This window comes from Anabrus simplex, chromosome 5 (assembly GCF_040414725.1).
Source record: "Anabrus simplex isolate iqAnaSimp1 chromosome 5, ASM4041472v1, whole genome shotgun sequence".
NCBI lineage: Eukaryota > Metazoa > Arthropoda > Insecta > Orthoptera > Tettigoniidae > Anabrus > Anabrus simplex.
This window is the reverse complement of record NC_090269.1, coordinates 54,533,254-54,557,301: the sequence shown is the minus strand read 5'-3', so window position 1 is coordinate 54,557,301 and position 24,048 is coordinate 54,533,254. Positions and strand designations below refer to the sequence as shown.

Genomic DNA, 24,048 nt, shown 5'->3' with positions numbered 1-24,048 from the left:
AAAACAAAAGTAATGGAGTGAAGTCGAACGAAGGCAGGTGATGCAGAAAATATTAGATTAGGAAATGATGTCTTAAAGGAAGTAGATGAATATTGTTACTTGGGTAGTAAAATAACTAACGATGGCAGAAGTAAGGAGGACATAAAATGCAGACTAGCACAAGCAAGGAAGAGCTTTCTTAAGAAAAGAAATTTGCTCACTTCAAACATTGATATCGGAATTAGAAAGACGTTTTTGAAGACTTTCGTGTGGAGCGTGGCATTGTATGGAAGTGAAACATGGACGATAACTAGCTCAGAAAGAAAGAGAATAGAAGCTTTTGATATGTGGTGTTACAGAAGAATGCTGAAGGTGAGATGGATAGATCGAATCACGAATGAAGAGATACTGAATCGAATTGGTGAGAGGAGATCAATTTGGCTAAATTTGACGAGAAGAAGAGTTAGAATGATAGGACACATCTTAAGACACCCAGGACTTGTTCAGTTGGTTTTTGAACGAAGTGTAGGGGGTAAGAACGGTAGGGGTAGACCAAGGTATGAATATGACAAGCAGATTAGAGCAGATGTAGGGTGCAATAGTTACGTAGAAATGAAAAGGTTAGCTCAGGACAGGGTGGCATGATGGACTGATGACTCAAACAACATGTATAGATAATTTAAGGCAGAAACAGGTTCCAAGAAGGACATTCCAGGAATCATTAATGAACACGGGGAGTGTGTATGCAAGGATCTTCAAAAGGCAGAAGTATTCAGTCAGCAGTATGTAAAGATTGTTGGTTACATGGATAATGTCCAGATAGAGGAGGTGACTAATACTAAAGATGTATTAAAATTTACCTATGATAACTGTACCGGGAGGTACACCTCTACGCCGCACATTTAAATCTTGTGCCTAAAAGAACTCCTCTACAGGAGAAACACTGAACTTGAAACTAGACCTTTTCTCTGAAGATGGCACCACTAAAATTTGTTATTGTGAACTGTGTGAATTTCTACTTGTTTTTGTTTTCCATTCATTTAGAAGCTTGAACATTCTCTCACAGATGTCACCGCTAAAAAACTATGATCATTCACCGTGGTGCAAAGTGAAAGAACCTTTTAAAGAAACCTTGTATTCATTAGTTTTATCTTTGCTGAATTTGGTTCATTCATTTTTGGGTTGGCAATATTGATCTTTCTTTCCGCCTGTTTTGAATTCAGCCAATCTCTAATTTCTGTAATTAATTTTCAGCCTATCACAGGCTTCAATTTGGTGTGTAACTTAAATTTAACCAATAAAATTCTGTGGGTGTGTCTTGATTATTCATGAAAGGTCTCGAACCTTCCCCGAGGGTTTATAAACGGCGGGTTTTCACAGCTCTTGGCCATTTGATCAACATCTAATTAAGTGTGTGTGTCACGCAGGGGGCGGGAGGCGCCTCTTTCTTCACGCAGCAGTTCTTCAGCAAGGTAATGGCCGTTTAACATTTTTATTTCTTGCTAGCTCTGAAGTTTAATCCGAGGGAAAGGTTCGAAACCTTCGCTATGTAACAAACCTGAAAATGTAAATCTCATTTCGGCTCATGTAAAATTTTATAAATCTTTAACTGTAATCGGGGATAGAGAGTGAATTACCCTCTTGAACTCCCCTTCATCTTGGTTTGAGGTACCACATTTGTTTCTACCATGTATTAAAGTTATCACCATCCGAGCAACCTCGGTAGTTTGGGATTAGCCCCTGTTTCGTTGGCCAATTGCCCTATAGGTTTTTAAAGTTTTTTGGTGGAGCTAAATCTTTGACTCCATTCCAGTTTACTCGGGCCGATTATTGAACCTGTTCAAAAACTAGGTTGGGTACTATACACCTCTGTGTAATAAGATGGTTTTTGTAAATAGTGCCTTGTAAGGCCAGTGATTATTGGATTTTCATACTGTGTTGCCTGGAATAGGCTTGAGAACTGAGAGAGCGTCAGCTCTTTTCACGTATTGTAAGAATGCCTCTGGGAGGCTTGATATTGAAAATTGGGAGCAAGTGCTCTATGTATTAGGGGATTTCTGCCCTTTGTGTAAAATTGTAATCTTTTATAAATTTGAGGCAGGAGCTCAAAATTGTAGGGGCTTATAGCCCAAGTGTGTTAAAATTCTGAAGTCTTGGATTCTTCCAAGTCTCGTTTCTAAATTGCTATGTCATTTTTATTTCATTAAGTTGTTTAAATTTTGTTGTTTCAAGAAAATATAACCTTTGTTAAAATTTTAAATTAACTTTGTAGTTAGACCCATTCATCCCAGCACCTTCTTTCACCTCTGCTGATCCACGGGTAGCCCCGTAACAATAACAATGACATTTACTGTAAGATACAAAAGTTAAAAACTAGAAAAGCAGCTGGAATTGATAAGGTTTCAGGGGATATACTAAAGACAATAGTTTGGGATATAGTACCATATCTGAAGTACTTATTTGATTATTGTTTGCACGAAGGAGCTATACTAAATGAATGGAGAGTTGCTATAGTAACCCCTGTGTATAAAGGAAAGGGTGATTATAACCTTTCAATGGTCTCTAGGTCAAGTATGTATGAACCATTGAAAGTTGTAATAAGATTAGATCAACAGAAACTGTGTAAAAGTACACGTCCAGCAGGAATATGTCCAATCTATACGTCCAGCTATGTACATAAATTGAGATAACTTGCTCATTTAAGAGGAAATTTAATGGAATAAAATCAGGAGAAATTCAGTATTCAGATGATTGAGTTAAGAAAACATGAATTGGGATATGAATAGAGACCAGCAAATAAAAGATCACATCAACAGCTGTGAAGAAGTTAAATTTCATATGTAACATTCAGGTCCAGGAACGTCACGCAGCGGAGGCCATGGAACAGTTTGGAATAGTGCAAGTTTAATCATCAAGAAGGCGTGTGCGGAGTAATGGATTGTATGCATTAAGAAGATGAATGAATGGCAGAGTGTGTTCCTTTGTGTATTTCCTTGAATGAAGAGAGTGACTGTGTTGGACAAAATGTTCCTCAAATGTCAGAAAACCGAGCTCGATAGCTGCAGTCACTTAAGTGCGGCCAGTATCCAGTATTCGGGAGATAGTGGGTTCAAACCCCACTGTCGGCAGCCCTGAAAATGGTTTTCTGTGGTTTCCCATTCTCACACCAGGCAAATGCTGGGGCTGTACCTTAATTAAGGCCACGGCCGCTTCCTTCGCATTCCTAGCCCTTTCCTGACCCATTGTCGCCATAAGACCTATCTGTGTCGGGGCAATATAAAGCAAGTACCAAAAAAAAAACAAAAAAAGAAAGAAGTCAAACAAAAAAAGATGTAAGGGAGCTTACAGCATAGTAGTTTTAGGAGGAATCATGAAATGCAAACTGAAGTATTATTGTAATATTATAGAAATAAGATTTTGTTTTTATGACAATGAATGAAAAAACATTGAAGGAGGTTGACTAAAGAACAGCTCTGGTACACGTTGAGAAGGAATTGATGAGATTATAAAGAATTTAAAGATATTGTAAGGTTTTAAGAGCTCGATAACATATTGAACAACGTTAATATATGAAAGGCGAGTGTTGTAAACAAAACTGAGATAATTTATAATCTATTTGCACTGTATTAATATCATTTGTACAAGTTTCAGGGTGGAAGGACGACGGACCTGGTTATTATTATAATGAATCCAATCAAGGCGGAAATGTGGGCCTAAGTCAAGACTAGTGTCTTGATGGGTCCGAGTTCAGATGGAATTACAGCAATGATATGGAAATGAATGTCCACGGCTACCGCAACCAAGAGGATGGGATGAACACCAGAGTCGTCAATGATAAGTACCCAGGCATTGTCTTCCTTTATTCTACCTGTAGAGAACTTATAGTAGTTATTAGATTTGTTACCATGTGATTCAAGTGACCTAAAATGTATACAGCTTGAGTAACCTAACATGATTGTCACTGTGCATCTATCAGAGTGATAACCCAATCATTGGTAAGAGTAGCAATTCGGTTTGCCGTGAATGTCAGGTGATGAAGGCATACAAATGTGGCAATATTTTTATGGAATTTCTTGATACTATCTGAATGTTTGTAACAGTCTGTTCGTAAATAAGGTAATATTAAGTGTTGCGTATGTAATTCCTAGTGAGTGATTATACGTAATTAATATGTCAGTGTTGAGATCTTCTATAGAATGATTTGTGTCGCGTAATCATTTAGTGAAGTGCGAGTATGCTGTCCATTATGAGATGATTTTATACGCGAATAGTTGAGATTCTTCGGATACATGTGCTTGTGTATTTAGAATAATGATGTAGGCATGGTGCACATTTTGAGGTAAGATATGGTAAATGATAGGATCGTCGAGAATTTTATGGTGATGTAATGTGATTATTATGATAATGTGGTTTATTGAGATTGATACTACGGCAATGTAGCAAGTCTTGATTTACTAGTTTCATTTCTGTATTGATAGTTCACGTATGTATAGACAAGAAAAGGTTCCACCTTATCAATACAGTTTTACTGTAAGAATTAGCTTACAGGACCGATTTTGACTTTAAAGAGTCGACTTTTAAGTCGAAACCGGTGCTGTAAGCTAATTCTTACAATAAAATTGTACTGATAAGGTGGAACCTTTTCTTGTCTATACATAATGTAGTAAGTCCTCGAGAATGTCAATGAACCTAGATTGGTAATGGTTTAAATGAGAAGATCATCATGCAATGTTTTAAAGATTTTCGGATAGGCAAGCGATATGATGTGATGATAGTGTTTCAAAAGGTATCCCGGAGATATTAAATGTCGAGCGTGTGGAAATCATCGAAATATGAATTTATGGTACGGCATGAAGGTAAGACAAGTGTTTTAACGGATGAATTGAGAGGATTTTCGATAAATTACATCAATAAACAGTGAGATCTTTTGTTTAAGAGGTTAATGTCACCTGTTGTTGTACGTTAGCATTCAGAGTAGCTGCTTGTAGTACAGTAGTTGATTTGGGGTAGTAGTGTTACTTACAGGAAATCTTTGGAGGAGAGCAGATGCAGTGTGGACATCCCAATATTACTGTTTACATCGAGTATGTCAGTAGTTAGATGTTGTTTATTTCAGGTACGGCGAAGCTGAAAGTTCCAGATGAGTGTTGTCATCACAATGATTGATTTATTTATTGAATTTATTTGGTTACCTTGGCTGATTAACAGATGACTACATTTTCATGCAACGTTAGGAAGACTGGATCATTGGGATATTCAAGTTGTATGTTAGATAGATAGATAGACGATCTAAATAGATAGAATATGGGAAGGTAGACTGTGGGCTGATATGTGACACAGATGAATGAACAAAGTGAATGATTACAAATTAATTATCTTATGATTGGCGGATTTTCAGAGAACTGTTAACAATTCATTATTCCGTAGACAAAAATTTCAGAAATGTTGTGATGAATTTATTTATGAATTTTAAGAATTTAACGTCAGATAAATGTTCATAATATGTTAATGGAAACCAACAAAGATTATTCAATGAGATATTTACTTTATTCTCCATCATGTTGTCTAGTCAAATGGTTTTTATTGTTTTCTTTTATGATTAGTTAATTAAAGTAGAATATCCTTCCAAAATTATATTGCGAATTTCTCATTTTATAAATTACGATTTAATAGCCTTATGTAGTTAGGCAGGACGTAGAATTTACACTGTGTACATGAGCCTGACGTTGGAAAAGGGATATAACCGGTACTCGCTGAATGACCATGCCCGTGAGTGGAATTTCTTGTAAACCGTTGACACTAGCCGAGGTTTAATTGGAAACAAAACATATCACTTCAAACCACCCACAACCACAAACGGTTATAGTGATAGACATAAAGCTGAAAATTACAGGCCAGTCAGTTTGACATGCATTGCATGTAAGCTTTGGGAAAGCGTTCTTTCTGATTATATCAGACATGTTTGAGAAATGAATAACTGGTTCGATAGAAGGCAGTTCAGGTTTAGGAAAGGTTATTCCACTTAAGCTCAACTTGTAGGATTCCAGCAAGATATAGCAGATACCTTGGATTCAGGAGGTCAAATGGACTGTATCGCGATTGACCTATCTAAGGCATTTGATAGAGCAATGGCAAAAATGAGTGCAACTGGACTATACAAAAGAGTGACTGAATGGGTGACTATATTTCTAGAACTCAGAGAATTAGAGTAGGCAAATCTTTATCTGACCCTGTAATAATTAAGAGGGGGATTCCTCATTCATTCATTCATTCATTTATTTAGCTTCCATAGACTGTACAATTACATATTTTGAAATATGCCAACAGTATAGGAGTTGTCAAGTGATTTCCTAATACTAACAATAATATATGCACAACAATGAACATTTTGAAAAAGGAAGAAGAACAGAAACACCACATACCTCAATGTTAGGACAGCACATCTTAATTTTTTTAAATAATATTAATAACCAATATTTACAAGACAAAATAAAAATATATTGGTGTGGTGTTAATAATGTGAACATAGTCAATGTGACATTAACATATTTTTAAGGCTATATACTAGATTACAAGTTAATAAGTAGTAGCATCATTACCAGCACTTCATCATGTATTCTTCTGTACTGTAGAAGCAGCTACTCAGCAGGAGATTTTTTAAAGCTGTGGTAAATGAACTGACGGGACTAATATCTTTAATCGTATTTGGAAGCTTATTATACAATCTGATTCCAACAGAGTCTACATGTCTCAAGGCAATGGTTTTACTCTTGTGTTCGATAAAAATATTATTTCTTGTTCGCGTCTGGTAATTGTGATTGTCAAAATTCTTTCTGAAGTGATCAATATTTTTTTTCACGTGTAGAATGCATTGCATGATGTATATACTTGGTACTGGGAGTATTCTTAGTCTCTTAAATAATGGTCTGCAATGATCTAACCTGTTACGTCTCAATATAATTCTGATAGCTCGTTTCTGTATTCGAAAAATAACATCAAGATTTGATTTGTAACAGCCCCAGAGACCAATAGCATAAGTGATGACAGAATGGAAATATCCAAAATATGCCATTCTAACATATTCTTCACTACAACTATTAGACAAAATCCTTAAGGCAAAACAAACAGAACTCAGAGACTTCCCTATTTTTTTAATATGACAATCCCATCTTAATTTTTCATCTATATGGACACCTAAAAATTTTGTGGTCAACGTATTTTCAATTGCATTTGCATTTAATATAAGGTTGTGTTTTTTTGCAGTTTTGTCATGGTAGTTAGATGCCTTGAATTCCATGTATTGGGTCTTTTTAAAGTTCAATGTTAATTTGTTTTTCCTGAACCATGATTCTAACCTAGACAGGACTGTATTTGCTGTAGTTTCTATAGACGTAGGGTCAGGATTATTAATAATTATGTTTGTATCATCAGCATACAGAACTGCTGTTTCTACTTGATTATTGTGAGGAAGATCATTCACATAGATCAAGAAAAGAACAGGCCCCAAAATACTACCCTGCGGAATACCTAAGTCTATGCTTTTTACCTGAGAGTGATATGTCTCATTATGCCCTTTACTGTTACAATGTATAATTTCAACAAACTGGGATCGTTTATTCAGGTATGATCTAAACCAGTCATTAACAATTCCTCTAACTCCAATCTGATATAATTTGTGCAACAATATTTCATGATCAACAGTATCAAATGCCTTTGAAAGGTCAAGAAATAGTCCTATCACAGTTTCATCATTGTCAAGAGCATTTGCGACCAACTGTGTAAAATGTGATAAAGCAGACAAAGTACTTCTGCCAGCTCTGAACCCATGTTGTGCATTATTTAACAAGTTATATTTGATTAAAAATTTAGTAAGCCGATCTTTCATAGCACATTCAAATATTTTTGAAATAACAGTAAGTATTGATATTGGTCTGTAGTTATGTAAATCGTGTAAGTTTCCACTTTTAAAGACTGGGATAACTTTAGCTATTTTTAGGAGATTAGGGAACTGACCACTAGAAAATGATTCATTGATGAGATAAGTTAAAGGCTGTACCAGATAGGGAGCACATTTTTTAATGAGTTTAGTGGGAACTTCATCTACACCTGTGGAAGTTTTGTTCTTCAAAGATTGTATGATTTTAAAAACTTCCAGTTCTGTTACTGGAGTTAACTGCATAGAGTTTTGCACAAAGGTTGGGAGTTCTGGTAATACATCTGATTTATTTGCATTTTCAAGTTTGTATGGTAGGGATAGAAAGAAATCATTTATATAATTAGCCAAATGATGAGGGTCATTCATTTGTATTCCCTTATCATTTTTTATGCCAGCAACTTTATTTCCAACTGCATGTCTGTTGGTTTCTCCCTTGATTACCTTCCATATGGTTCGTGATTTATTGCACGACTCTTTAACTTTCTTGTTATTGTGCATTATCTTAGCCATCCTAAGAACTCTTCGATAGACTGATTTGTAGTTTTTAACATACTTACAAAAAACCTGGTCACAACTCTGCTGTGCTAATCTACTTAGTAATTTACATTTTTGACTTGAGATCCGTATACCCTTCGTGATCCATGGCTTTTTTGAAGATTCATTAATTACTGCAAGTTTTTTTGGAAAGTGTAATTCAAATTCCGTTAAAAAAATGCTTAAAAAGGTTCTATACTTTTGGTCAATGCTATGACCGAATGTTATTGGAGTCCAGGTCTGAAGTTTAAGGCTTTCAATGAAAGCAGTATCATGCGACCTTTATATTTTCTTATATATCTATATATATATATATATATATATATAAAATAAGAGTTTTGTCTGTACATTGCTCAGGATTTGAAAATAATGGTATTTCTGTATCGGTCATGTCCATAGTAACAAGAAAATGCACTTTTTACTTTTCCGTAATTTCTGTCTGTCTGTCTGTATGTATGTACACGCATCACGAGAAAACGGTTGAAGAGAATTTAATGAAAATCGGTATGTGAAGTCGGGGGATGAGCCTCTACCATCTAGGCTATAAATCATTTTGCTCACGCTGAGTGAAATGGTAGTTTAGGGGAAGGCCTAAAATTGAATTCTCAACTATTTATGTTATTAGTGGTCTAATGAAAATCGGTATGTGAAGTCGGGGGATGAGCCTCTACAATCTAGGCTATAAATCATTTTACTCACGCTGAGTGAATGGTAGTTTAGGGGAAGGCCTAAAATTGAATTCTCAACTATTTTTGTTATTAGTGGTCGTATTTTAAAGAAAATGGGTATGCAAAGTTGGGGAATAAGTTGCTACAATCTAGGCTATTAATAATTGTATTCACGCTGAGAAAAATGGTAGTTTAGGGGAAGGCCTAAAATTTAATTCTCAAATATTGTTGTTATTAGTAGTCCTATCTTGATGAAAATACGTATGCAAAGTCAGGAAATAAGTCGCTATAGTCAAGGCTGTAAATTATTTTATTCACGCTGAGTGAAATGGTAGTTTAGGGGAAGGCCTAAAATGTAGTTCTGAAATATTTCTTATTAGAGGTGTAATCGATGAATGCTACATAACTAAGGTTATATAGTATCAAATTTCCTATTATTCATGTCTTATACATTGTTACCGTACTGGCTATGATCACAAAGATATTCGTGAATTTGGATTTTTGTTACTAAGTCCATATCAGCGCCGAGTAACGAGAAAATGGGTAAACAGCATTTAATGAAAATCGGTATGTAAAGTCGGAGAATAAGAAACTACAATTTATGGTTTACAAATCACAGAGTCGAAAGAAAACTAAATGTGAAGGCCTACAATATAGAAAACTCATAACATTGATCAACAATAACATTACATTGACCATTGTTTGTCGTGATGTGCTTTGTGTTTTCTGTTGCCCCTCATCTCCGGTAGATAGGATTACTGCTGCGTACAGAGTATTTTTATTTGATTTACGTTACACCGACATAGATAGGTTTTATGGCGACGACGGGATAGGAAAGGGCTAGGAGTGTCTTAGGCCTTAATTAAGGTACAGGCCCAGCATTTGACTGGTGTGAAAGTGGGAAACTATGGAATACCATCTTCCGCGCTGCCGACAATGGGGTTCGAATCGACTATCTCTCGGATGCAAGCTCACAGCTGCACACCGCTAACCACACGGTCAACTCGCCCAGTCGTACAGAGTGTAACAGCCTGTCTGAATATTGATGGGAAGTAGCTGGGGAGTTAGATAACTTTCTTCTTTAGCATGCCATTCCCCTGGTTTATAAATTTTCTGATACTACTGGTACATAACACACTGGATCATCATAGCATTCGGGCTATTCAATCCCTACTCTGAGGCACTGATTGGAATGAACAGTGTGCATATTTAGCGGAATAATGGCAGATGAGTGTTCATGGCAATCTGCGGCCTGGTCATCCCAGCTCTGGAACTTTGGACTATTAGATTAGCACCGCAATCTAACCGCAGCTCTGTTCGTTAAAAGTGATAAAACGTGCGGCTTTCCATTTGATCGAGTATTTTATATGATAGCATTCATACTACATTCATACTTACGTTTTTTTAATGACCTATGTTGATTTCAGGTTAGGAAAACCACAAAGTCAGTCTTTCTGAGAATCCCGTAGCGAAGCACGGGTACATCAGCTAGTATCCATGATATGAGTAAACAAGTGGAATAGACAGTGGGTTCGAATCCCACCGTCGGTAGCCCTGAAAATGGTTTTCTGTGGTTTCCCATTTTCACACCAGGCAAATGCTGGGGCTGTACCTTAATTAAGGCCACGGCCGCTTCCTTCCCATTCCCAGGGCTTTCCTGTCCCATCGTCGCCATAAGACCTATCTGTGTTGGTGCGACGTAAAAGCAAATAAAAAAATAAAAATAAAAAAAAGAAGTGGAATCAGAGATAAGGCTTTTTGCAGATGATGTTATTCTATACAGAGTAATAAATAAGTTACAAGACTGTGAGCAACTGCAAAATGACCTCGACAATGTTGTGACATGGACGGTAGTAATGGCATGATGATAAACAGGGTTAAAAGTCAGGTTGTCAATTTTACAAATAGGAAAAGTCCTCTCAAATTTAATTACTGCATTGATAGTGTAAATTCCTTTTGGGGATCATTGTAAGTACCTAGGTGTTAATATAAAGAAAGGTCTTCATTGCGGTAATCACATAAATATGAATGCAAATGCAAGTACGCTGCCTACATCGTGAAGCTTGTGAAGTTGTCACCCGTGTAAATCTGAAGAGGAGTTCAACTGGATTCTTAGGTGTAAATGAAACTGCTATGTGATGCATGTTGAAGTCCTTTAGACTTTAGGAGAGATGTCCGGCAGCGTTGTTGTGTGAGGTGGTCTGCATACTTAAAGAGAAGATGCAATAACTTGTCATATGAATGAGACTGGATCAAGCATCCTCCACTAGCTACATTTGCTATCTAACCAGCATTTTCACTTTGAATACTAATAAAGACTCTTGTTTTAATAAAGAAAAGATTTTAATCTATAGAAGATTTTAGCTAATCCACAAATCATTTTAAGCTGAGCATATTGATTTCTTGTACATACTGAAAAATCTGTTGTTAATATTTTGACTCCTATTTGACTACAATTGTCAACCTAGTATCAATATTATGTGTGTTAATATTATTTTTACATTCTCTCCATTAGATGGGAACATAAATAAGATATCCCATTAAAACTTTAAGACAAGATTAACCAATTCAATCCAAAATGTGACCATAATGTTCTTATACATCACTGTAAATTATTGTAAACAACTAGTTTTTAAGAAATAATTTTAAATATACATGATAAAGCTGGAATTTAAGAGGACAAATTGGGGCAAATATTAGTTTTTAGGAAGAGGAGTTAGGGATTGGAATAACTTACCAAGGGAGATGTTCAATAAATTTCCAATTTCTTTGCAATCATTTAAGAAAAGGCTAGGAAAACAACAGCTAGGGAATCTGTCATCTGGTCTGCACATTACCAATGCAGTGCGCTGCCACCTGGACGTCACCTATCAACAGTGATGAATTGGGCGTTTTGGCCTTATCGGCTGGCTAGCAAAAGGTTTACATGAAATCTAAGGTGTATCGAAGAGAAGTAGAAATCCTGAAAGCATTCCAGGAATGTGTCTTGGAAGCTGCTCAGAACATCAGTCAAAACCACAAAGTATAGAGGAAGGTTCAAGAGAATTTTCTCCGAAGGTGCCAAGCATGTATTACCAGCAATGGTGGACATTTCAAACAACTGCTGTAATAATGTGCACCACTTCCCACTACAAATCTGGTCAAGTGTGTCACTCTTTAAAAGATACAAACACTTTGCCACTGTGTTCTCAATTTTTCAATTAAAAAGATAAACTATACTTACGAGTTTTATGTGACCTTTACTTCTAAGCCATGGGACCTCTGTTTTTATGTGGAAAAGGCCCCATAGGACATTTCCTTTCATAAATCCCACATGCAGTGGCCGGGAATCAAACCTGGGCTGCCTTGGTGAGAAGTGAGTAGCAATGCCACTGGGATTGTTTCTATTATACCCAATTTTAACCCATTTTTCCTGCAAGGTCAGGGGTTGTAGGAGATATGGCAGAATTTTATGGCCAGATGCACTTCTTGATGCCAACTATTAGAGGAAAATGCTGCATGTTAATGTGGTGGTGGTGAGTGTCGTGTCTTGTGTGGTGTTTACAAGTGTTGAAGACAACAGAAACACCCAAACTCTGAGCCATAGGAATGCACTTGATAATGTAATGTAACCCCTGGCCCAGACGGGAATCGAACCTGGGGCCTTAAGGGCAGAAGGAAAGTAGGCTAGCTATTTAGCTATGCAGCCAGATATTTGTGTTCTCATTATGGTATTATTTATTAATGAGCTGGCCAACCCAAGAAACAAGCAGTGTGGCGCAGTTGTCAGTGGCAAGTCTGCTGCAACTGGATGGTGAGTGGTTTGAATCCCACTGCTGGCTGTCTTTAAGATAGTGTTTCATGGTTTTCCATTTTCACCTTTAATGTACAAATAAGGGATCGGAATCATCATGTTTGGAATAGGGCCTAGGCCTAGTTATGCTTATTGTCATATTTTGTCGAATAGTTACTGAACATTCATTACGTTTGTTAACTTTAAAGAGTGAAGTAATACCCTGTTCAGTCACAAAACTCTGTCAATGCACCAGTGCTAGTTCTTCCTCTGGAAAGAGGATATGCATGTTGTTATTGTCTTTGTTGACTGCGGATGTTCAATCTTGAAGATAAAACAGCAGGTCATAACGAGTTTAAACACTTGCGCACAAACCGAACTGCTGTGTTGCAGGTCCTGCGATTAACAAAACATGACTTTCCTTGAGAATGGTGCAAGCTACAGACCTGAAACTTGTGACATTATGATCCTCTCTCCAAGATTTATATTAATTAATTAATGTTTTATTATTATTAATTAATACAACTTCCCCCAGGAGGATGCTACCACAAGGACAAAGTATGTTGTATGTCGACTACACAGCATTTTTGTCTTCTAAATTACTGGTGAGTTTGCTAGTGTGCCAGACAGAAATAACCATCACAAGGCTCAGGAATAAATTTGGAATGTGGCATGATGTACGGTTCTTCAAATGTTAAATAGATAATTGCGGAGTATGGTTACTGAACCTTGTATTGCGGCGATAGTGATATCGTGAAGGTGTGTCCGGTTGAGACCGAGAGAATCCCATAGCTGTACAAGAAATTTAGGGATTGTGCCTCGAGCTCCAATCATGAGTCCATGGACGGACATATTGTCTAGGTGATATCTGTCTTTATAGTAGTTCACGGTTGGCTGGTAAATAGACTTCTTCTCGGAGTCCACCTCTTCGGCCTGGCCAACGTGCGACTCGAAGCGTATTCTGGGATCTAAGATTAGTCCTTGCTTGCTAGCTGGCTGAAAGGTTATCATGTTAATCTGTGTTAATTTGATGCATCAGTTACCGGTACTTTCCACATGGTATAGAGCACAACTGGTGGACGCCGGTAACTCTGGAGTCGGTCTTAAGACGTCAATCGCAAGTGAAAGTAAACAGTATGGGATGATCACGAGTCCACGAGTCATTCATTCATTGGGAAAGAGTCTGTCAGATGGCTGGACGGAGTTTAATGAAGCTTACTATCTGTGAGTTGTTCTGGGCGTTCAACACACCAGTGTTCGTTAGTTTGCTAGTGAGTAAAACGTGTGACAAGTAGAAAACTCAAACATGAGTTAACTTGTGATTAACTGTAAATAGCAGTTCAATAAATTTGTTGTATAATAAAACACACTACTAATACCTCTCTGTGTAGTAATTTTAGTTCTAAGGACCCTGATCACCTGTCACAATACCATTCCAGTATGATTTTATGAAATAGCCGTTGTGTTTGCATCAACCAAGTTCCCATTAGTAGATATTACTGATTATCTTGAACAAATGAACTTACCAGAGAAACAAACTCGAGTTTAGAATGAACAGCCAAGTAATCCAGCAGTGTGTTTACGCCATGAATTGCTAGATGGTGCCTGTTATACGCCTCTCCTGTTTCTGGTAACAAGACAGGTCTTGTCATCGACAAGGAAACATCAATAACTATGACTGTTGGCATTGTACTTCATTCATTATCTGATGTGCTTTCCTGAAATGTTATTAAAACAAAGTTAAACTGAAACGTTCGAGCATAATACACCAAATTATACAGCAACAGTTACTCAACAGCAACAGATGGTATAACTCCCAAAAATTAGAACATATAACTATGAGGCTATCTACTGTGTCTAGATCAGACCAAGAAAGCTTACATTTCAAGACAGTGGAGATACAAAATGACAAACTAATTTTTCAATAAAAAACAAAACTTATGAAAGTCAGGAGAAACAATCCTTCTCAATAACACACATCAACTATAGACAAAATGTCCTTACATTGTGGAGGAGTCCAGAATGGTTATAACATCAGCCTTCAAAGGCACCCGAAAGCATGGGATAATAAGAAACATGTATGTGTCACATCAGCTCTCGTCAATACAGACTTCATACGGAATGTCAAATTATAGGCCTCCTGTCTGTATACATGCTGAGTGAAGTGAGGCAGAAATGGGATTAGACTGTGTTTGATGTGTATATACATTACTTTACCACTACCGATTTGTTTATAGCTAAGTAACTTTGTTCAGGCATGTGTGTAGTGTGTGTATATATTTATTTAAATTTAAAAATCATTGTTGATTAAAATCGGCAGCTTCAGCTGAATACCAGTAGCACCCGTCATTATTGCTTCTTTTACCTCTCAAATTTTGAAGTGAACTCATCACCTTCAGATGAGATTTTTGTACTATTTTAAAATTTTGACTCGTAAGTGTTGTTGTTGTTTGAGGCATCAGTCCATAGACTGGTTTGATGCAGATCTCCATGCCACCCTATCCTGTGCTAATCTTTTCATTTCTACGTAACTACTGCATCCCAAATCTGCTTGTCATATCATACCTTGGTCTAACCCTACCGTTCTTCCTTCAAAAACCAACTGAACAAGTCCTGGGTGTCTTAAGATGTGTCCTATCATTCTATCTCTTCTTCTCCTCAAATTTAGCCAAATCATTCTTCTCTCCCCAATTCGATTCAGTATATCTTCATTTGTGATTCGATCTATCCATCTCACCTTCAGCATTCTTCTGTAACACCACATATCAAAAGCTTCTATTCTCTTTCTTTCTGAGCTAGTTATCGTCCATGTTTCACTTCCATACAATGCCACACTCCACACGAAAGTCTTCAAAAACATCTTTCTAATTCCGATATCAATGTTTGAAGTGAGCAAATTTCTTTTCTTAAGAAAGCTCTTCCTTGCTTGTGCTAATCTGCATTTTATGTCCTCTTTACTTCTGCCATCGTTAGTTATTTTACTACCCAAGTAACAATATTCATCTACTTCCTTTAAGACTTCATTTCCTAATTTAATATTTCCTGCATCACCTGCCTTCATTCGACTTCACTCCACTACTTTTGTTTTGGACTTATTAATTTTCATCTTGTACTCCTAACCAAAGACTTCGTCCATACAATCTCGAGATCTTCTGCAGTCTCAGATAAAATAACAATATCATTGGCAAATCTTAAGGTTTTGATTTCCTCTCCTTGGATTGTGATTCCCTTTCCAAATTCCTCTTTGGTTTCCTTTACTGCCTGTTCTATGTAAACATTGAAAAGGAGGGGGGACAAACTACAGCCTTTCCTCACTCGTTTCTGGATTGCTGCTTTTTTTTTCAAAGCCCTCGATTCTTATCACTGCAGACTGATTTTTATACAGATTGTAGATAATTCTTCGTTCTCGGTATTTGATCCCAATCACCTTCAGAATCTTAAATAGCTTGGTCCAATCAACATTGTCGAATGCTTTTTCTAGATCTACGAATGCCATGTACGTGGGCTTGTCCCTCTTGATTCGATCCTCTAAGATCAGACGTAAAGTCAGGATTACTTCACGTGTTCCTACATTTCTTCTGTGGCCAAATTCATCTCCCAACTCAGCTTCAACTTGTTTTTCCATTCCTCTGTTAACAATACGTGTTAAAATTTTGCAGGCATGAGATACTAAACTAATGGTGCGATAGTTTTCACACCTGTCAGCACCGGCTTTCTTCGGAATAGGTATAACAATATTCTGCCGAAAATCGAATGGGACTTCTCCTGTCTCATACATCTTACACACTAAATGGAATAGCATTGCCAGGCTGGTTTCTCCTAAGGCAGTCAGTAATTCAGAGGGAATGTCATCAATTCCAGGTGCCTTGTTCCTATTTAGGGTGCTCACAGTTCTGACCTCACAATTGGGTCTCCCATTTCATCAGCATCAACAGACTCTTCTTGTTCCAGAACCAAATTATCTACATCTTTTTTTTGCTAGTTGCTTTACGTCGCACCGACACAGATAGGTCTTATGGCGACGATGGGACAGGAGAGGGCCAGGACTGGGAAGGAAGCGGCCGTGGCCTTAATTAAGGTACAGCCCCAGCATTTGCCTGGTGTGAAAATGGGAAACCACAGAAAACCATCCTCAGGACTGCCGATAGTGGGGTTCGAACCCCCAGAATATTTTACCTGGGAGGAAGCCATCATCAGTACATCATTCATACAGAGAGAGCTGCATGTCATCGGGAGTTAGTTACGGCTGTAGTTTCCCGTTGCTTTCAGCCGTGTAGCACTATCAACACAGCTAAGCTATGTTGAGTATTATTACAAGGCCATATCAGTCAATCACCTAGACTGCCGCCCCTGCAACTTCCAAAAGGCTGCTACCTCCCTTTCAATGAACTATTCCTTAGTCTGGTCTCTCAACAGATACCCATCCGATATGGTTGCACCTGCGGCTCGGCTATCTGCTTCATTGGGACACGCAAGCCTCCCCACCGCGGCAAGATCACATGGTAAAACACTTTCAAGATTAAGACTTGTAAGGTCACATGGTTCGCAGGTCATAAGTGTTATCTTGTTGTAAACTAGAGATTTCTAAACATGAAATTAGTATAGGCTACCAAGGAGTTAATTGTAGTGATATGTTTTTGCATCTTGTTTTATCGCCAAGTTTCTCTTCACTTGTTATGCAGCTGATGATGGCGCCGTGAATGACTAAAGGAGTTCTGTAATTAAAGATATGTTGCAAAAAAAACATCAGACAACATTGTATTTGTATGGAAAAAGGTGGAAACTATAAGATTTTAAATCAGTTGTTATCTCAATTCAATACGGGCAAAAAAAAATGAAGTTTCTTATGTTAAATAAAAGGAATGGCGTCGCCCAGGTTTGCAACATCAACAGAAATTTCGACAGGAACCCAGTAAGGTAAAGCATATGCTGATTGTAGCATACGACTACGAGGATGTTATTCTTAAGCGACATCTGCGTCCAGCTATGCGGCACAAACCTACACGTTTATTGCGAGACAATCGTACAATCGTGTTGCATGACAATTCACGTTGTCATGTCGTAAACAATGTCAAGCTCTTATTGCAATGCTGGCACACTCTCCGTACTCACCAGACATGAATCCTTGTGACTTCGACCTGTTTCTGAAGTTGAAGAAACCCCTCCACGGCCATCGATTTCCTGTACTCCACACAGTTATGGCGCTCCACCCCTGTCATCAACAGAGAACACCTTGCTAACGGTCCCCAATGGCTTCCCGACATTTGGTAAAAGTTAATAAGACTTTGCGCGTGACTACATTCAAGGAATGTAATGCAACTGTACTTGTTAGTTCATTAAATATTGTGTTCTATCAATATTGACACGACTTTATTTACAGCCCTTGTATGTGAATGAAGATATAAGTATACAAGCAGATATAGAAAAATGGTAACAAAATATTGGTTATTAAAGTAGGGAAATGGGAGGGAAATATAGGATTTAGCATACCAACATCAGATGATACAATGACACATAACTTAATTACTGAGTAGCCAAAGTGAAAAGGATGCTAGATAGAATGGGAATAGGAGACCAGTGGGATTAAGAGATTCAGAATGAAGATAAGAAGCTGTTTTCTTTAAACCTAGGAATTTCATTTTTGTCCGTATTGAACTGAGAAAGGATGTAGGAAAACTTAAAACGGTCCACCTTTTCAATACAAAAATGTTATAGTTTATTTATAACATGTATTTGTACTTGGAACTAGTTTCAACGCTGATTTGCGTCATCATCAGCCAAAATGTGGGAATAGGCAAACATGTAGGCATTTATATTACACAAGGCGTTACATTAAACAATACACATCTTACAAGGAGATAAAAACAGGGACGAGTATAGAAACAAATGAATTGTTGAGAAAACAAAAGTTATACATATTAAAAATAACCTTAACCACACATCTTGCAGTGCGAAAGTGTTCTTCTTGAATGATTCCTGAATATAAAACACACGTGCACACATTTCTGAAGAGCCAGCAGGCAGGACAGAGTAAAGTGAAACCTTAAGAGTTCTCATTTTTCTATGTTCTGACTAACTAATGAAGTCTCCCTTGAGTTCCTGATAAACATACAAAACAGGAAATTCTCCTTCACTCTCAACAATAGCTATAAAGACCAACGGTAAAATTTCATTTTAAATATTGTGCAGAGACGTGAAAGCATGATTTTAAACATGATATAACTCCTTCATATAACCCAGTTTTTTACACAAGGTGTTACATTAAATAATACACATCTTACGAGGAGATAAAAACAGGGACGAATGAAGAAACACAAGAATCGTTGAGAAAGCAAAGTTATACATATTAAAAATAAGCTTAACCACACAACTTGCAGTGCGAAAATATTTGCCTTGAATGATTCCTGAATACAAAACGCACGCGCACACACTGTGTGTGATTCAGGAATCATTCAAGGCAAATATTTTCGCACTGCAAGTTGTGTGGTTAAGCTTATTTTTAATATGTATAACTTTGCTTTCTCAACGATTTATGTGTTTTTATCTCCTCGTAAGATGTGTATTATTTAATGTAACACCTTGTGTAAAAAAACTGGGTTATATGAAGGAGTTATATCATGTTCAAAATCATGCTTTCACGTCTCTGCACAATATTTAAAATGAAATTTTACCGTTGGTCTTTATAGCTATTGTTGAGAGTGAAGGAGAATTTCCTGTTTTGTATGTTTATCAGGAACTCAAGGGAGACTTCATTAGTTAGTCAGAACATAGAAAAATGAGAACTCTTAAGGTTTCACTTTACTTTGTCCTGCCTGCTGGCTCTTCAGAAATGTGTGCACGTGTGTTTTATATTCAGGAATCATTCAAGAAGAACACTTTCGCACTGCAAGATGTGTGGTTAAGGTTATTTTTAATATGTATAACTTTTGTTTTCTCAACAATTCATTTGTTTCTATACTCGTCCCTGTTTTTATCTCCTTGTAAGATGTGTATTGTTTTATGTAACGCCTTGTGTAATATAAATGCCTACATGTTTGCCTATTCCCACATTTTGGCTGATGATGACACAAATCAGCGTTGAAACTAGTTCCAAGTACAAATACATGTTATAAATAAACTATAACATTTTTGTATTGAAAAGGTGGACCGTTTTAAGTTTTCCTACATCCGATAAGAAGCTGAGTAAGAAAGTAATTATTTTAGTAAAATACAGGTGTTAAGAAGCAGATGATCCTATCAGAATGTAGGACCAAATGAACATTACTCGAATCCTGTGAAATAATCCAAAAGTTGTCAAGAAAGAAAGAAACTCAGATATAGAGAAGTAAGAGGTATGGTGTGGTAGCTAACGGGTACCTATCTATAAGAATAAGGGTCAAAGAGAGAAATGAACTAAATGAAGTCAACTGTTATTCATTATGAGGAGAAATAATGGAAAAAGCACGTTCGTTTAGAGTATGTAGGCAGGCAGTCTTACTTAGTGTCAATTATCTGTGTAGAAAGAGAGAATTTCATACAATTATTTATGTAACTTCAAAGCTTTTCAGTCTGTCAAAACACACTAATTACTTAGCCTATAAAAAAGATTAAGAATAGTATTTGTTTCCAGGTATGTTATTGTGTTATAATTAGTGTTTTCAAGAGACTAGAAAGCTTTAGAGTTGGACGCTGAAAAACAAGGTGCTTCCTTCTTAAGAAAATATAGTTATTAAAAGCAGAGTGGATCACACCAGGTAAGACACCTAAAGTTTTTGTATATTAAAACATGTGGCAAAAGAGGAGAAAATTAAGTCATGATGGGTGGGATACATGTTGAAGATTAAAGACAAATGTTGTTTTAAAAACCTTAGCCCCCTGGGATCCGTGTTGTCTTAAGATTATAAAACACTGTTTAACATCTAGAACAAAAAAGTGATAATTTAGGAGAATGGGTGTAAACACATATTAGCCTAAATTATAGCCTAATGCATAATGTAAAAATAAACAAACTAACTGTAATGAAAAAAATCAAATGCATGCATAAAAACAATTTAGAATGCAGTAAAATATTATTTTCTCCCTAGTTTCAGCTGATCCGGAATTATTATTCTATTAACATTGGCCTGTATCGGGATTGAACCTGCTAACTTGGACTCTAAAGCACTCTTACTGTTTAAGCCACTGAACACCCCTCGAGGGTTTTATACAGATTATTAATCTGTAACTCAGGAGAACTGTATAGTACCATCACAAGCCAACACAGATTAACAAATACATACACGCACCTAAATACCTTCTACTAGCTTCCTCGGCATGCAAGTTATATTGGAAACAGAAAATACAACTCTACCCTCCAATCACGAAGGATTCCTTCAAAATGACACCCGTTGTTTACGTGGTTTAACCATCTGCTCCTTAGGGAGCGATCAGACCCACCATTACTCTCTCTGATAGGTTAGGTTGCAATCACTAGAATTTGTTGCGATAAGTCGTTGCCAAATAAAGAATCATGCCTCAAATTATGAAAGCATTTCCTCTAGAACACGTTACAAGGATTTTGATCTAAATATGGCTCTTCTTCATATTACTTGTATTCAATTACATTATAAAATCCTGAGGATTAATGATCACTAACCAAAACATTTCCCGTTAATCCCCAGTCCTCTTAAGATTGCCGATCTTAACTTCTTCTTATTTGGTTACTTTCATTTTTCTACCTCTTATTTTTCTTTTCTACGTCCAATAACACATTCTCAGGAGAGAGCTGCATTTGGGCATAAAAATCCTGATACTTTGTGTCACTTTATTTGTTTACTTTATTCGGACCACCGCCGTCTCCTCTTCTTCTCCTCCTCCTGCCTCTTGATGGTGTGGGTTGGACTCTGTGAATTTCGTCCAGTCACTATATTTGTGGTGTAAACTCAAGAGTCTTGGATACGTAATTTTATTATATGCGTTTTATTTTGAATGTGAGATGTTATAGGACCAATTATTGTAAAAAAAAAAAAAATCACACGCATTGTAATGATTCGCTTGTATTTATCTGTAGAGGTTCGAATAAATTTAACAGTTGAAACAAGAAGCATATTTTGACTATATGAAGGAGGGAATAGCTCATCTTTTACAAATGCAATTTGGACTCATCAAAATTTTTTTTGTAATATGCGGTAATCATGGGGCTAGTGTAAAACCCTTGAACCCCATAACTGTACCATATGTACATATCTTAATATTAAAGTATTTTTAGAACAGTGGCATTTACTAACATATTTTTCTGCAGTGATATAGACTGAGTATAAGCTATGTGTCCGTGAACTGGTTGCTGAACCTCTTATTCTAAAGGCAGGTCTCCATTGATTTACATTTTAACAACATGTTAAATGTTAAAAGTGTTACGGTAAATGTTAACTGATGACACCATCAACATGTTAAATGTTGAATGCTGTTTCATTTAACATTGTGTCCACACTTAATAAACATGTTAAACTTGACTTTCTTTGTTTATATATATAGGCCCTAAAGTAGTTCATCATATCAATTTGTGGCAATACATTTAGGTGGTGTCTAGTATTTTCAAATAAGGACAATGGACTCAGATGAAGAAGGTTTGGCCCTTTGTTTTTGCCACTGTTGCTTCTTGTTATGACTTAGAAATGCAGTTTTACTAGACACATTCCCTCCCCTCAACCTGCTCATTGCTTCAAAAGCAAACCACTTTGAAGTATAAACGTCGTCCGCTCCCGCCCCCGACTTCTGATTTTCTTTCAATACTCGACTGTACTGGGAGCGGAGGGACGCTAGGTTTTTTTTCATTGCACTCGCGGGAACAATTAGAGATAATTTAGAGTTCCTGGAAACTGTCGGCCTTCTTCGCTTTACATCTGTATTCCTTTGATGAGACATCTCACAAACAAGGCCTTTCTATTATATCATTAATTAAGTCCAAAGTATTCTTGCTCCACTCCATTTCTGATTATAAATATTAGTATAGTGCAGAGAGAACGACACACGTGCGCGTACCGGTACCGGTACTGTATTTGTAGCTTATAACAAAGAGAATGAGTGTTGCGGGTGGTTGTAACTATATTCCTACTTCACGAGAAGCACGTCGTTTGACTATCTGAACATGGAAACGGCAAGGAAGATGCAGAAGCTGGCCAACTTCTCACGAACAACGAATTGACTTCACATGTTTTCCACTTGGAGCGGAAAACACGCCAACATGTTAAAAATGTTAACCTCAACATTCTGAGTTAACATGCAAAGTCAACTGGAAGACACAATCACAATATACATGTCAATTGTAACATGTTAAATTTAACATGTTGGTGCTAAATGTTAATCAGTGGAGACCGGCCTTAAGGAACACGACACCCCCGTAATATTTTCGGCATACCAATGCACTTCAAAGATCTCATAAACCGTTGGACATAATAGTGGCATTTAACACAGATAACTTGACATCTGAATATAAGTGATTCTTGATTAACTCTAAGAACTGTATCCGATTCCAGCCTCAGTAAATGTAATATTTGAAAATAACCCCAAAACTGTACCATATGTACAGTGGCGGCTCGTGAAAAAATCGTCCTACGTGCTACAAAAAACAAGCTAAATACGCTGTTTTAAATCTGCATATTGCCATGATGAACAACGCATACTTCAAACTTGGTAATACTACTACTACTACTACTACTACTACTACTACTACTACTACTACTAATAATAATAATAATAATAATACAACTTTTCTCACAATTTATAACTCAGAACAAACAAAAACAACATTAATTTGGAAGCAGATGAATTCTTCGACAACTGTCTTCTACGAGACAAATAATTCATTGGAGAAATATTGTTTTTACTAACCTAATGGCGCAACTTACATCAGTGCAAATAGAATCGTGGGAATGTAGATCCCCACTAAGAACACTAATTTAATTTCACTATATATACACTGCAGTGGATAAATTATTTGATAAATCTTCGTATAAACTTTAGCACTAACACAATGACAGAAAAAACACGCACCAGTAATATAACCGCGAGATTAAAAACCGCACAAAGCAACTGAAAGAGCTGCCAACTGATTAATTGAGACCTCCCCTATTACCAGAGTAAATGTCCGGCTCCATGGCTAAATGGTTAGCGCGCTGGCCTTTGGTCAGAGGGATCCCGGG

The 24,048-nt window shown here is 36.9% G+C and overlaps 1 protein-coding gene across 7 annotated transcripts in view; it reads right to left on the bottom strand.

The window, feature by feature from the left end:
* The window catches only part of IntS14 (integrator complex subunit 14), a 102,616-nt gene extending 80,895 nt beyond the window's left edge, over positions 1–21,721 (bottom strand). Inside the window, exons 1-3 of one of the 7 annotated variants that reach the window (XM_067146889.2) lie at positions 21,504–21,721; positions 18,002–18,101; positions 14,416–14,607 (exon numbers count right to left, since the gene is read on the bottom strand). In XM_067146889.2, coding sequence (XP_067002990.1) covers positions 14,416–14,577 — 162 coding nt within the window. In that variant the 5' untranslated portion in view covers positions 14,578–14,607; positions 18,002–18,101; positions 21,504–21,721. Of the gene's footprint in view, positions 1–14,415; positions 14,608–18,001; positions 18,102–21,153; positions 21,424–21,503 lie in introns of those variants that run through there. The other 6 variants (XM_067146891.2, XM_067146888.2, XM_067146893.2 and 3 more) reach the window with 6 other exon arrangements.
* Positions 21,722–24,048: the final 2,327 nt, after the last annotated feature.